Source organism: Fistularia commersonii, chromosome 15 (assembly GCF_037954325.1).
Source record: "Fistularia commersonii isolate RoL2024-O1a breed Wild chromosome 15, RoL_Fcom_v1.0, whole genome shotgun sequence".
Classification (NCBI taxonomy): Eukaryota; Metazoa; Chordata; class Actinopteri; order Syngnathiformes; family Fistulariidae; genus Fistularia; species Fistularia commersonii.
Window position 1 is genome coordinate 9,633,281 of NC_141298.1, and position 13,638 is coordinate 9,646,918.

Genomic DNA, 13,638 nt, shown 5'->3' on the forward strand with positions numbered 1-13,638 from the left:
GTGTTTTCACTGCACAAATCCACATCAGAATCGCTTCTTTTAAGATCGAAAATGCGAACACAGGTCATATTTGGACATAATTCAAGAGGGATTGCTTTGGTGTGGATAAGCTCATGTAGCATCTGCTCCTCTTCACCTATATTTGTCATATAAACAAATATTTTTTGTGATTCACAGTATAATGAGCCTAAAAGAATCAGCACACATCAATAAGTGTATAATCTTCATGTGTGCTTGACTCGACTCCATTGGCACAGATCACTCAGATTTAATCAACTTTTATTGAAATACATACAGCATCCTGAAGGGGGATTTAATGTTAAACCCTCTTCAATATTTCCACCGTACACCAAGTGGTCATTGTTCTCTGTTGCAGGCCATTTTTAGACAAAATGTCTAAAAACGCAATCACCTAGAGACGGTGTGTTACATTAACCAGTTGTGCATCTCATCCACTGGTCTATTACTGTTATAGGAGGGACGATAGTTACTAGAAATGATAGAGACTTGACAGGACACGTTCAGGGGAAGTTCACATTCTGCATGACGACATGATCATTTGTTGGCCACTGGCTTTTTTTCTTTCCCTCTCCGGCTTATTTCCTTTTTTTAGCATTAACCCATCAAATCCAGCAGTTATATATTCAGTTTTCTTGAGTTCAAACCCAACACGCGTGTAAATAACCCTTCGCGTTATTCCCGATCATAACGGTCATATGATTATATCTAAGTGTAGCGTTTTTTCCAGTTTTTTTGAGAGTCCCCTGAACGCAACAGCGTCGCTTACCACCCGCTCGCTCACTCGTCATATCGCGATAGAGAGCGCCGGGCCACGGAGCTAACGCTGAGCAACATGGCGGAAGGTATGAGAATGGTTTTTTTTTACTATTTGGGTCCACTCCCTTTCCGCCCGTCGGAGACTTGTGTGACTGCGTGACCGAATTAACTCGGCGTCTCAGCCGCGGAATGAACCCCGCGGTGTCCGTGGGGTGGGGGTGGGGGGACTCTGTCCGTGGGCTTGTCACGTCCGACCCCGCTAAGTGAGCGAGCTTTATCGCTGGCGCTAGTTGACGTTGCTAGCTGGACGTTTCTTGTTATGTTTTTCCCCACAAACGCACATAATGCCTCGAATTGTAAGCCTAACCGGGCAGGAAGAGAGGGTGGGGTGCCGTTCGGGAGGGAGGGAGGTGGGGCAAATTCGTCCGAGGCCGGTTGTTATTCACTTATTTCCTATAATGGGTGAATAAAAGAATACACACAGGATGCTAGCTCCGGTGTTTATGTAGCACCCGGTTGCGGCGCTCACTAGTCAACAGAAGTTAACTCGGGATCACCTTCCACGGTTAACAGTAACCAGGAGAGAGGCTCCGAGTAGGTGTGTCCCCCATCCGGGGTGGGGTGTGGTAGGTCACTCCGCCCCCTCTGTCAGGTATGCCCGATCGGGGTGCCACGGCCAAGCAGGGGGGGTAAATCCACTTAACCAACTTAAATCCTCCCCACTGACAAGGACTCATGGACTTAACACTTATCAAGTATTTAACTTGTAGTCATCGCAGCCTTACTTTCACTTCTCATGTTGGTGGTGTTTTGGATGTTTTAGTGTTGCTTCAGCCTCCACCAGTGTGAGGAGGCTTCTTAGTTTGTTTGTTCTTGTTGATTTTGAAAATGTGCAATCAACATGTTATCAGAGGAAGTGTCCAAACAAAGTGAAAATAGTAATGGTTGCACTGGCTGTGCAGATCGCCGCAGGGTCAGTCGGCCTCCAGCTGCTGCCCTTCCGTGTCCAGCTGATCAGGTGGTTCACCCCCTCCCCCCCTCAGTTGTCGCCACTAGCTGTTGCAATAACGGTTTACAAGAGAGGCCAAAGTAACGTGCTGCCTCAGCGTTCTGTACCTCGCTAAACCTCCACTGTTTTGAGGGAAGGAAACAGGCCTCAGTGAAACTTGGCTGAGTCATGAGTCTGTGTTCCAACACGAATATCGCCCAAAGACGAGGGGAACCTTCTCTTGTCAGTTCAGCAATAATTCAGTTTTGCATAATCTAACTTGTATGGATGATTTTTTTGGGAAACCTTTTTTTTTTTTTTGTTTGGCTGCAGTTGCAAAAGGCCTTTGAAGATAATCACTTCATAATTCACTTGAGTCTGGCAAACCCACGTCATCAGAAGGAATGTGATTCGGAGTATAAGATCGATACCCCAGTAATCTTCTGTAGTGATACAGTGTAAAGTATTTTGAGAGTCTTGTTCTAATCTGTTTTCTCGAATATTCTCCGTTTATTCATGGCTCCTGTTCTACCCGGCGCCGTCGTGGTTGTACAGAGGAGGTGGCCAAGCTGCAGAAGCACCTGGCCCTGCTCCGGCAGGAGTATGTGAAGATGCAGCAGAAACTGGCAGACACGGAGAGACGCTGTGCCGTGCTCGCTGCCCAGGGCGGCGCCGCGGCGGACAGCTTCATCAGCCGTCTGCTAGACATCGTGGCTGACCTCTATCGGCAGGAGCAGTACAGGTGAGGACAAGCGTGGGTTCTGTTTGCCCTGCAGGAGTGTGTTTATGCAGGTCACCTGCACCGACCATTTTTTAGCCAATCACTCGTGCTGATGCAGGTTATTAACGACATCTTACATCCATAACACGCAATCTGTCTCTGACGCGTCTGGATCTGCAGCGATCTGAAAGTGAAAGTGGCCGGGGAGATTCTCAATGCCCACAAGTTTGTGCTGGCGGCTCGCAGCGACGCCTGGAGCCTGGCCAGTCTGGCCTCCACATCGGAACTGGACCTATCCGGTGAGCACGGTTTGATGTCACACTGAAAACCCAGTTGTAACCGGCCCGCCACCTCAGAGAGACCACTTACCTGCAGGTCAATGGGCGGTGGCGGTGGCTAATATTTATTTTGGATGGAAACATGCAGAGCCAAAGTCCACCCCTGGAATCTTTGTGGGCTATTTGTACCCAGACTATTGTGGACTATTTGTTATTTTATTAATAATGTAAACCAATGCAATTTTACCGTTCATTAATTCAAAGGTAAAATAATCCCCACATTGGTTTTCTCTAGCTCGTTTTAAAATGTCCTGCGTCAAATCGTTAATCCCAAAGCATTTCCAGATTGTAAATCTGAGGTCGCCATGGCGATGCTGCGCTGGGCATACACCGACGAGCTGGAACTCAGCGAGGACGATGTGTTTCTCATCGACTTGATGAAGCTGGCCAACCGCTTCCAGCTCCAACTGCTCAGAGAAAGGTCAGTGCTTGACGTCCAGAGGCAACCTTTTACCCGGCGGCGCGCTCCTCTTCACTCGAGTCACGATCTGCGACAGCTGCACATATGGCGCGGCCGCCCGACTAGTAACGACGTCTCTCCCCGGCGGCAACAGGTGTGAAAAGGGCGTCATGTCCTCCGTGAACGTAAGGAACTGCATCCGCTTCTACCAAACAGCAGAAGAGCTAAATGCAACCACCCTGATGAACTACTGCGGGGAAATTATAGCCAGTCACTGGGTGAGTTTCCTGTCAGATATTATTCCGCCAGACACGCATTTGGAGGAAGTATGATCAGTTGGCATCATCAACCCCCCTCCCATCCTCATAAAGCTCTTGGCAGGCAGAGCACCATATCGGTCTGCTGCCTGCGTTATACCATCATCTGCCTGTCACTGCTTTCACAGCTCCTTATTTTTTTCGGCGTTTTTGACGTTCTCTCGCCCGTCCGAGTGCAAGACGAGTGCTCTCGCAAGCACAACAAAGAAGCGGCTTGTCTGTGATGGTCTGGCTTGCGCTCCTGTAACGAGGAGGCGTGTTGTAGAACAGAAGAGTTTTGAGAAAATCCGCACACCAAAAAATGCTCAAAAAAGAAAGGATGATTTATTTTACATATAACACAAAACACTTTTTCTCTCATGCATGATGTTTCAAGCGAAAATTATTTTGTGCAGAGTTTTTCAAAACTTTACTTGGTCGAAATTTTTTTGATCCAGCATCCATCCATACCTGGGCAGTGGATGTGCGTGTTTTTCTTTTCAAACGTGTTGTAGAACAGGACAACAGGATCTGAAGATCAGCCTTAAACTGACTTCTTCGTCTCCTGCTTTGGGCTGCTCCCTTCAAGCGTCGCCACAGCCAATCACCTTCCTCCATCTAACCCTCTTCTCTCACACCAACAAACTTACTGTTCTCTTCCACTCAATCCATACACCAATTCTCTGGTCTTCCTCCGAATCTGCTGCCTTTAGCTCCAACCTCAGCATCCTTCCACCCAGATCTTCACCATCCCTCTTCTGTCCATGTCGAAACCATCTCCGTCTGACTTGGATCTCCGGCTTGTTCAATGATCCTGGCTGTTCCTCCTCACTGTTTCAAAACCAGACAGTGTGGCTGCTTTCCCCTCCGTCTTCAACACCTCTCTATTCACACCCCTTTACCATCTGACACTTGCCTCCACCTGCTCCGATCTGCCTGAATGCATCTCTTCACCTCCTCTCCACACTCTCTGTTGCTCTGGAGCAGACCGACTAGATTTGTTGATTGTTTGTTTATATAACAAACCCAATGTGCACCAGTACCTTTGCACCACGTGGCCCGGACGAAGGATAAATATAGAACCTGACACTGAGAAGATAAGAGAACAGGTGAGGGGTGACAAGACAGTTTTATTTATCAGCGACTGAAAAGTAGGAGCTTTTGGAAATCGAAGGAGTTGGGCTTCAGTTTTCTTCTTTAGCTGTCGCGGGGTTGGAACGCCCCCCTCAGCTTCGTTTACGATGCAATAACTCTGCTCAGCAGTTGTCAAGGTTATCCATTTATGGCCCCGCCTTGTGTCACGAACCGGTGTGTGTGTGTGTGTGTGTGTCCGTCCCCAGGATGACCTGAGGAAAGAGGACTTCAGCACCATGAGTGCGCAGCTCCTGTACAAGATGATCAAGTCCAAGACCGACTACCCCCTCCACAAAGCCATCAAGGTGGAGCGAGAAGACGTGGTCTTCCTCTACCTCATCGAGATGGACTCACTGGTCAGTTGCTCCCCGTCCCCCAGCCACGGTTGCCGCCGGGCCCCTGATCTGAAGTCTTTGTCTTCCGGTCGCAGCTTCCCGACAAGCTGAACGAGCTGGACAACAACGGGGACCTGGCGCTGGACCTGGCACTCTCCCGGAAGCTGGAGAGCATCGCCACCACGCTGGTCAACAACAAGGCCGACGTGGACATGGTAGACCAGAGCGGGTGGAGCCTCCTGCACAAGGCCATCCAGAGAGGTGTGGAGCCACTGCTTTCGTCTCGACCTTCCGTTTTGGGCGGCATAGCATTTTGGGCGTCACGCTTTTAACAAGATCTTTTTCTTTCCCCTCTTCTTAGGTGACGAGTTCGCCTCCATCTTCCTCATTCGCCACTCGGCGCAGGTCAACGCGGCCACGGTGGGGGCGGTAGAGACCCCCCTCCACCTGGTCTGCTCCTTCAGCCCCAAGAAGCACTCGGCCGAGGTGATGAGCGGCATGGCCCGCATCGCCGGGGCCCTGCTGAAGGCCGGCGCCAACTCCAACATGCAGAACAGCAATGGCAGGTAGGGTTCCCCCTCACGAAGCAGATGGAAGGGTCCCGCCTCGTCTGCAGACGTCGGGCTTCACCTTTTGCCCCCGTTCTCCCCCTCAGAACCCCGCTGCATGAAGCCGTGGCCTCGGGGAACGAGCCGGTGTTCAACCAGCTGCTGGAGTGCAAACAGTGAGTCGCGCCTTCAAAGCGGCGGTTAAATAACGGATTGCACAGTTTGTCTCGTTAAGTGTCCGACCAATGAGAGCAGGCGTTTTAGCGACCTTGGATTGCAGGTTGAAATCTCTTGTCTCCAGTGTCCCAATGTTTAAACACACAACCTGAACTATAGCTGCATTTACCATAATTTCTGGACTACAAGCCGCTACTTTTTTCCAAACACTTCCAACTTTGGGGCTTAAACAATGATGCAGCTAATTTATGGATTTTTGGGCTAACAAGCTTCACGCCGCCCAAACATTTAGTCTCGTCACATCGGACCAATGAAATTACTGTGAAATCCTGAGGCTGTTCAATTCCGACACAGAAGAAGACGACTTGATGGTTTCAGTGCGCAGGAAGAAGACGAAGATAGCGATCAGCTGGAGTAGGACAAAGCGGGGATAGAAAATGGATCGATGGATGGACTTTTACCTGTGTTATTTATTATTAATCTTTTTCATCAGCCATGTTATAGGCACTGTTTGGAAAAAAGCATTTCCAGTATGTATTTGTGGACGTTATCGGTATGTTTTTAATTGAAAGTAAAAAATATGTCACGTTGCAACGTTGTCACCTGTTGACAGACAAGTGCGGCCTATAAATGTAGGTATATATGTATGTGTTTTAGTCAGTGTGGCTTATATTCAGGTGCGCTCAATAGTCCGGAAAACACGGTAGCCATGTTTAATCTGACTCTGGCCTCCACCCGCTAGGCTTGACCTGGAGTTGAAGGATCACGAAGGCAGCACACCTCTGTGGCTCGCCCTCCAGTACATCACCGTGTCCTCGGACGCCTCCGTCAATCCCTTCGAGGACGACGCACCGGTGGTGAACGGCACGTCGTTCGACGAGAACAGCTTTGCCGCGCAGCTCATCCAGAGGGGCAGCGACCCCAATGCGTCAGATTCAAGCACAGGTGTGTTTCAAAGAAGTCCCGGTGTTGATTTTTTTATCTTCGAGGCGGTTTCTCCTTAAACCTTGGTCTCCTTTTCCCTTAGGAAACTGCCTCATGCAGAGGGCAGGGTGCGCCGGAAACGAGGCCGCCGCTCTCTTCCTCGCCACTCATGGGGCAAAGGTCAACCATGTCAACAAATGGGTGCGTACGCTCTCGGCCGAGATTGTCACATGTTGCGAAACCGAATCTCACACTTCAGTAAGATAGCGTAGGGCGCAGACCTTCAAATCAAGCAAGAACGACTCAGCCAAAAAAAGCTCTTGCGTTTACGGGGAGTCAATTCGCGGGGTCGCTCGCGCTGACGTGTTGTACCATCATTTCGTTTCTCCCTCCGCCAGGGCGAGAGTCCGCTCCACACAGCATGCCGCTGCGGCCTGCCGAGCCTGACGGCGGAGCTGCTCCAGCAGGGGGCAAACCCCAACCTGCAGACCCAGAAGGCCCTCCCGGACGACGCTCCGGCCGTGGCCATGCAGACCCCCCTCCACATGGCCATCGCCCACAACCACCCAGACGTGGTCTCCGTCATCCTGGAGCAAAAGGGTTCGGCGTCTTTTTTTTGTTTGTTTTTATTTTTTTCCCGATGACGACCCCGTGTTCACGTCTCCCCTTCTCGGATTCCAGCGAACGCTCTCCACGCGTCCAATAACTTCCAGATCATCCCGGACTTCAGTCTCAAGGACTCGGTGGACCAGACGGTGCTGGGCCTGGCCCTGTGGACCGGTACGGGACGCTACGCCGCAGTTTCCAACGCCGTCGCCGTCGATATGAACATTCGCCATCTTCCCTTCCAGGCATGCACACCATTGCCGCCCAGCTGCTGGGCTCGGGGGCGTCCATCAACGACACCATGTCCAGCGGACACACGCTTCTCCACATGGCCATCCAGAGGCAGGACAGCAAGAGCGCCCTCTTCCTCCTCGAGCACCAGGCCGACATCAATGTCAGGTAGGGGTCCGGCGCCAGCGGCCGTCATCAACCCGTCGCACCTGTGGCAACACTGCTGTCATGTCTGCCGCCGCCAGGACCCAGGAAGGACAGACGGCGCTGCAGTTGGCCATCAGCAACCAGCTGCCACTGGTGGTGGACGCCATTTGCACGCGGGGCGCTGACATGTTGGTGGTGGACGACAAAGGGGACCCCCCTCTGTGGCTGGCTCTGGAGAACGGCCTAGAGGACATCGCCTCCACGCTGGTGAGACGCACAAGGGACACTGTAGTCTGGTTGACGGACGCCCGCGATCAGCTGGGGGCGGGGCAGAACGGGCCTTCCCACAGGAACTAACCCCTCCGCCTGTGCGCCACCTAGGTGCGCCACGGCTGCGACGCCACGTACTGGAGCAGCGGCCCCTCCGGCTGCCAGCAGACCCTCCTGCACCGGGCGGTCGACGAGAACAACGAGGTATCCGCCTGCTTCCTCATCCGCAGGTTGGCCTCCCCCTCCTCCTACTTGCCGCTCGTTTATCTTGTCGAAATGTTAAGCGTAAGCGTCCTCGCCTAAAACCCGACTTAATCGCCCGCGAAGTGGCTGCGACGTAAACAGCCCGAGGCGGCCTGGGCCCAACGGCGAAGGAGACGAAGAGGCCCGAGACGGACAGATGCCCCTCCACCTAGCGAGCAGCTGGGGACAGGAGGAGGTGGTGCAGTGCCTTCTGGAGTTCGGAGCCAACGTCAACACGCAGGTCGGCCCCCCATCTCACCAGATCTCACTCCGGCTAACGCATTTAGCCCGCAGATTCAATTCCATCTGCTGCTTCCTGTCAGGACGCAGAGGGTCGAGCTCCCATCCACGCTGCCATTAGCAACCAGCACAACGTCATCATCCAGCTGTTGATTTCCCATCCGGACATCCGTCTGAACATCCGCGACCGTCAAGGGATGACGCCTTTCGCCTGTGCGATGACGCACAAGAACAACAAAGCGGCCGAGGCCATCCTCAAGAGGGAGCCGGGGGCCGCCGAGCAGGTGAGACCTGGTCCGTGGCGGCGTGACAAGATTTCCGAAGGCTGCAGAATAGGGTTAAATCCCTCCAATTCTCTGTCCAGGTCGACAACAAGGGCCGCAATTTTCTCCACCTGGCTGTGCAGAGCTCAGACATCGAGAGCGTCCTATTCCTGATCAGCGTGCAGGCAAACGTCAACTCTCGGGTGCAGGATGCGTCCAAATTCACGCCGCTCCACCTGGCCGTGCAGGCCGGATCCGAGATTATCGTCCGGAACCTGGTAGGTTCCCCCGGTTCCATCTTAGGCGGTGGAGCCCGCGTGATACGGGAAAGCGTTGTGATTTTGAGTCTTTCTCTCCTCCTCCAGCTCCTGGCCGGGGCCAAAGTGAACGAACTGACCAAACATAGGCAGACGGCCCTGCATCTGGCAGCTCAGCAGGACCTGGCTACTATTTGCTCAGTGTTACTGGAGAACGGAGTAGACTTCGCTGCCGAGGATGAGAACGGCAATAATGGTACCGTCCGATCTTCTTATTTTTTTTGTATATTCCGGAGCTTTCCTCTTCTTGTGTCACAGCTGTACAACTTGGATGTTGGCCGCCTGGGTAATGATAACGTTGTGTGCTCCGCTCTCCGCAGCTCTGCACCTGGCCGTGATGCAGGGTCGCCTTAACAATGTCCGAGCCCTTCTCACCGAGTCCAACATCGACGCCGAGGCCTTCAATCTCAGGTGTTGGAACTCGGCTTCAGATTTAAAAGAAAAATACAAAAAGGCATCGTCGTTGCAAAACACACACACCTAAACTCCCCTTTGTATGTAATGGCTCTTGGTTCGTCCAGGGGTCAGTCACCGATGCACGTGCTGGGCCAGTACGGGAAAGAGAATGCGGCGGCCATTTTCGAGTTGTTCCTGGAATGCATGCCGGAATACCCTCTGGACAAACCGGACAATGAAGGGAACACAGGTACCACCGCCGTCACCTGGAACTGTCACACTGCCCGCAGACTAGTGACGTGGCATCTTCTGCAGTGCTGCTCCTGGCCTACATGAAGGGAAACGCCAACCTGTGCCGTGCCATCGTGAGGGCTGGGGCCCAACTGGGCTACAACAACAACCAGGGCATCAACATTTTTAACTACCAAGTGGCTACCAAACAGTTACTCTTCCGCCTTCTAGGTACGTCTCACTGCTGTGTTTTTTTGGGGGGGGGGGACAATTAGTACCCCGAAACTAAGTTTATTTGTTGATGGCGTAGATATGCTGTCCAAAGAACCGCCCTGGTGCGAGGGCTCCAACTGCTATGAATGTGCTGCCAAGTTCGGTGTGACAACACGGAAACATCACTGGTTAGCTTCCTTCAAAAATAACACCTGTATATACGTATACTTTCGTTTTGCCTGTATCTAATCCCATCTCCATGGTGACCGTCTCCTCCTCCTCCTCCAGCCGCCACTGTGGGCGCCTGCTGTGCCACAAGTGCTCCATCAAGGAAATCCCCATCATCAAGTTTGACTTGAACAAGCCGGTGAGGGTGTGCGACATCTGCTTCGACGTACTGACTCTGGGCGGGGTGTCGTAATGCAGCGGCCTGGATTCCCCCCCCCCCCGTCCTGACGCCGGCCCCACCAGGCCAAATTTAGCACAGTTATTCCAGCACACCAGAAGGGACACCTGTAGCAGGACATACTAATGAGATTCCTGGAGTTACGGACCATCGCCTTTATACTTTTCCAGTCTGTGAATGAAACATCCTGTGTTTTCTTAGTTTTTCGATCAAAATATCTCAAAAGAGCCCCTTCCCATCCGACGAAAAACGTCTAAAAGTATCGAATCCCCTCCTTTTGCAGGGGTCGTCTCCATTAAAACTACGCCGCCCATTGGTGACAATATCCGGAGAAGTTTTGAGGACGATAAGGAATAAAACTGGATCTGTATAAGGAGATCAGTGCAAACTTAACCGTTAGCCATGTTTTCTCTGATCTCTTACTTCATCATTTACAACTAGGATCATTAGATCCTAGTCTTTCCGAGCGGTGACGCGAGCGCTAACGCCGCAACGTGTCGTCTTTCCCCGCCGTGAGGACTGATTCAGCCTTGACCCATCACCGTGGACAGGAGCCAAAGAAAAGGGAGACATTCACTAATTTTTTTTGTTTGTTTGTTTGTTTGTTTGTTTTTTAAGCGCACTGTCTGTTAAAAAGATCAGAATATCAAGATGAGAACAACCGCCAGCCGCCTCGGTTACTGAAATGCCTGCTATGCCTATGCATGTCCTTTAATTTCTAGCCTTCCCGCATTACCTTCAGAATCACGTCGTTCAGTTTCAGAATCAGCAGGCAAAATGAGAACATTCCATGCCACTCAACTGTCGAGTTGCGCAGTGTTGAATCCACCCCCCCCCCTCCAAAAAATGTTGCCTCAAGTCAAGTCGTCGTCTTGACCCCCCCATCCCATATTACACTTCTCGCCCTCCCCCACCCCCAAACCAAATGGGCGCACTTTATCGAGATCACGTGACATTTCCAACGGTTTGGGGAAGGAGGTGGCAGTGGAGGGACGGCCAGTCGGTGTGGGCCTCTTAAAAGTATTGTTAAATTGTACAGATAAATGTGTGATATTTTTTGACCACTACAACCGTTTTGTACTTAAAAATGCAGTTTGTGCTTGTCATTGTGACAATACCTAAAAAAAAAAAAACAACTTAGCCTCTGTTAATCTTTTATGCACATTGTATCGTATCTGTATGCTCAGATATCTAGTCAGTCTCTTCCGGGTGTATCCTTTTAGAGAAAGGGAGGGCAAATTTACATAAACGTCATTGAAAAACAGACGAGGCTTCTTCCATCACTCTCTCTTAACTCTGTCGATTACTTGCATTGGTCCTTCTTCTCGTTCCTGAGTTCTTTACCTGCAGTGGAGGTGTCCGTTCTCCCAGCTGTTAATCTGGAACTGAGCAGGAGCCTGCGTGGGGCGGGCAGCCGTCATATTGCTGCAGGTTGGGGTCTTTCTCCGCCGCTGACGGATCTTCCACGCAGACACATCGGCCCCCGCGAGGCCCCGGAGAGAAGAGCTTCCGTGGAACGCCGACCCAGGCTCTCTCTACGCCGCCGCTGGTGTGAAAGAAAGCAGCTGGAGTAAAATATACTCTAGCTAACAGTATCCTAATCTGAACCCTACAATACCTCTTAGTGGAGCACCAGACTCGTCCTCCCGTGGCAGCGCTCCACTCGGAGTTACAGGTCGGGAGGCGCGTCATCTCATCCTTCAGCTGGGATTGGACACGCTGCCCTTCGGCAAGCAGCGCTCGCACCTGCAGCAGGGCCGGTGTGGGCTGCCCGCTGTCCGAGTAGAACCGTCCGCTTACCCGACCTAAACGATCAGGAGAGTCCTTTTTCACCATCAGAAGCTGCTTGTGACCTGACCCTGCTGTTAGAGCTCTGAATTTATGAGTATATATATATACCAAATATGGACTGTGACGCTGGTGATATAAAACCAACAATCGTGATCCACTATTTACCAAAAAAACAAAAAAGTAAAATATTGGTCCCTGAATTGCTTCCCTGGTGATTTTAATTTATAGTACAACTGCCCGCTGATCCATAAGTTCTTAATATTATTACTGATCATTTACCACTTTGGACAAACTATCGCTGGCTGAGAGCTTCTCTGTGGCAGGAAACACAATCTCTCTGGGCTGCGGATGTTTCCTTGGGCTTTGGAAAACAGACAAATTCATCAATCCATTATGAAAAGAAATCCTGGAAAGGAAGTGGTACACTTTCAAAGCAACTCAGCTGTTATTGAGTACATTATAAATGAGAATCATATGCGATGCGGAATATTCCATCCATCCATCCATCCATTATTGCGAGGTGCATCATTACTGGAAAAGGAGGATTTGACAAAGGGACAAACTGTGACGTGCCTACATTCTGGTAGGTTCTCTGATAGAAGGCCAGCCAGTCGAACAAGGCCACAGCCTGCAGGGGGGACACACCGGTCAAGTCGTCAGTCAGGCCTCTGTCTGAGAAATCCCCGGTGATGAATGCCAGCGACGCGTCTTTTCCTGGAAAATTGAGACATGCACTGAGCGTGTGTGTTGGTGTGTGCAAACAGGAAGAGCTGGACATTGTTTCAAAGTGTGATAAAACCCAGAGATAAGACATCGTAAAGAGAGCAATCTCTGCAAAAATTCACAGTATCACATCGGCGATTGGATCGGTTTTACAAAATACTGTGTAAACAAATATGAAAGTGGAAAAACTAACATTCTATTCGGATATGCTTGCGTTCAAAACATTACATACAGATGTTTCAGACATAAATTGGGGTCAAAGTTCAAATGATGGACCAATATGAGAAGAGGATTTTTTTTAAAGCCTTTATTTCTTTGTCATTTCACGATACCCGCAGCGTCCTCTTTTGAGGAAATACATAAATACATGACAACTTCCACGTTTCTTCAATAAACGGTTAATGAATTCGGGTGCTAATGTTGGCTCATGATGAGTTAGCTAACACTGTGTTGACCCTACTGCAGCTAATTGGCATGCTAACGTGTTTGCAGTCATTTATTGATTTAAATGTTTTTCCTCTCACCTGCCAGGCCGCGATAAACGCCCCCTGGTCCGTAGTGCTTGGCCCCGCTGCGCACATCGAACACCTGGCCCAGGACGGCCAGGTAGAGTCCCCGGGCGCCGGGCGCCCCGTCGCACAGCGCCAACTCCCGGCGGCTGAGGAGCAGCCCGGGCGGGCCGCTAGCTTCGCCAACGCCGGTATCCACGAGCCAGTCGCGGGGGAGGAAGAGCACCGCGATCGCCACGGAGAGCAGCGCAACGGAAATACATCCTAACATCGTAGTCCTTTTTTCTTTTTTTTTTCCTTTTTTTTTTTTTTTTTTTTAATCGTTTAATTCTATTTTATTATTATTGTTGTTATTCGTCGTTCGCGTCGCCCGTCCCATCGCGAGAACAGCTGAGATTTGAGAGGTGGCGAGTG

At 51.0% G+C, this 13,638-nt stretch overlaps 2 protein-coding genes across 4 annotated transcripts; one reads left to right on the forward strand and one right to left on the reverse strand.

The window, feature by feature from the left end:
- Window positions 1-586: 586 nt before the first annotated feature.
- ankfy1 (ankyrin repeat and FYVE domain containing 1) lies at window positions 587-11,465 on the forward strand. Its single transcript, XM_086160902.1, has 25 exons — window positions 587-863; window positions 2,321-2,507; window positions 2,667-2,785; window positions 3,110-3,245; window positions 3,379-3,502; window positions 4,861-5,010; window positions 5,085-5,250; window positions 5,351-5,555; window positions 5,645-5,713; window positions 6,457-6,659; window positions 6,742-6,839; window positions 7,037-7,238; window positions 7,320-7,418; window positions 7,490-7,643; window positions 7,721-7,889; window positions 8,004-8,122; window positions 8,220-8,376; window positions 8,459-8,659; window positions 8,740-8,916; window positions 9,004-9,151; window positions 9,276-9,366; window positions 9,477-9,601; window positions 9,667-9,813; window positions 9,893-9,983; window positions 10,084-11,465. Exons 1-25 carry the CDS (start codon window positions 854-856, stop codon window positions 10,214-10,216), a joined length of 3,480 nt encoding a protein of 1,159 aa, XP_086017028.1. The 5' UTR covers window positions 587-853; the 3' UTR covers window positions 10,217-11,465.
- Window positions 4,631-13,618, reverse strand: cyb5d2 (cytochrome b5 domain containing 2). 3 transcript variants are annotated; one of them, XM_086160906.1, is made up of 5 exons: window positions 13,240-13,618; window positions 12,566-12,706; window positions 11,820-12,006; window positions 11,546-11,747; window positions 4,631-5,699 (listed from the first exon to the last, which is right to left on the reverse strand). In XM_086160906.1, exons 1-4 carry the CDS (start codon window positions 13,493-13,495, stop codon window positions 11,576-11,578), a joined length of 756 nt encoding a protein of 251 aa, XP_086017032.1. In that variant the 5' UTR covers window positions 13,496-13,618; the 3' UTR covers window positions 4,631-5,699; window positions 11,546-11,575. The 3 variants fall into 3 exon arrangements, with proteins under 3 accessions (XP_086017032.1, XP_086017033.1, XP_086017031.1); XM_086160907.1 differs by lacking the exon at window positions 4,631-5,699 and adding an exon at window positions 5,724-6,123; XM_086160905.1 differs by lacking the exon at window positions 4,631-5,699 and having other exon boundaries at window positions 11,051-11,747.
- Window positions 13,619-13,638: the final 20 nt, after the last annotated feature.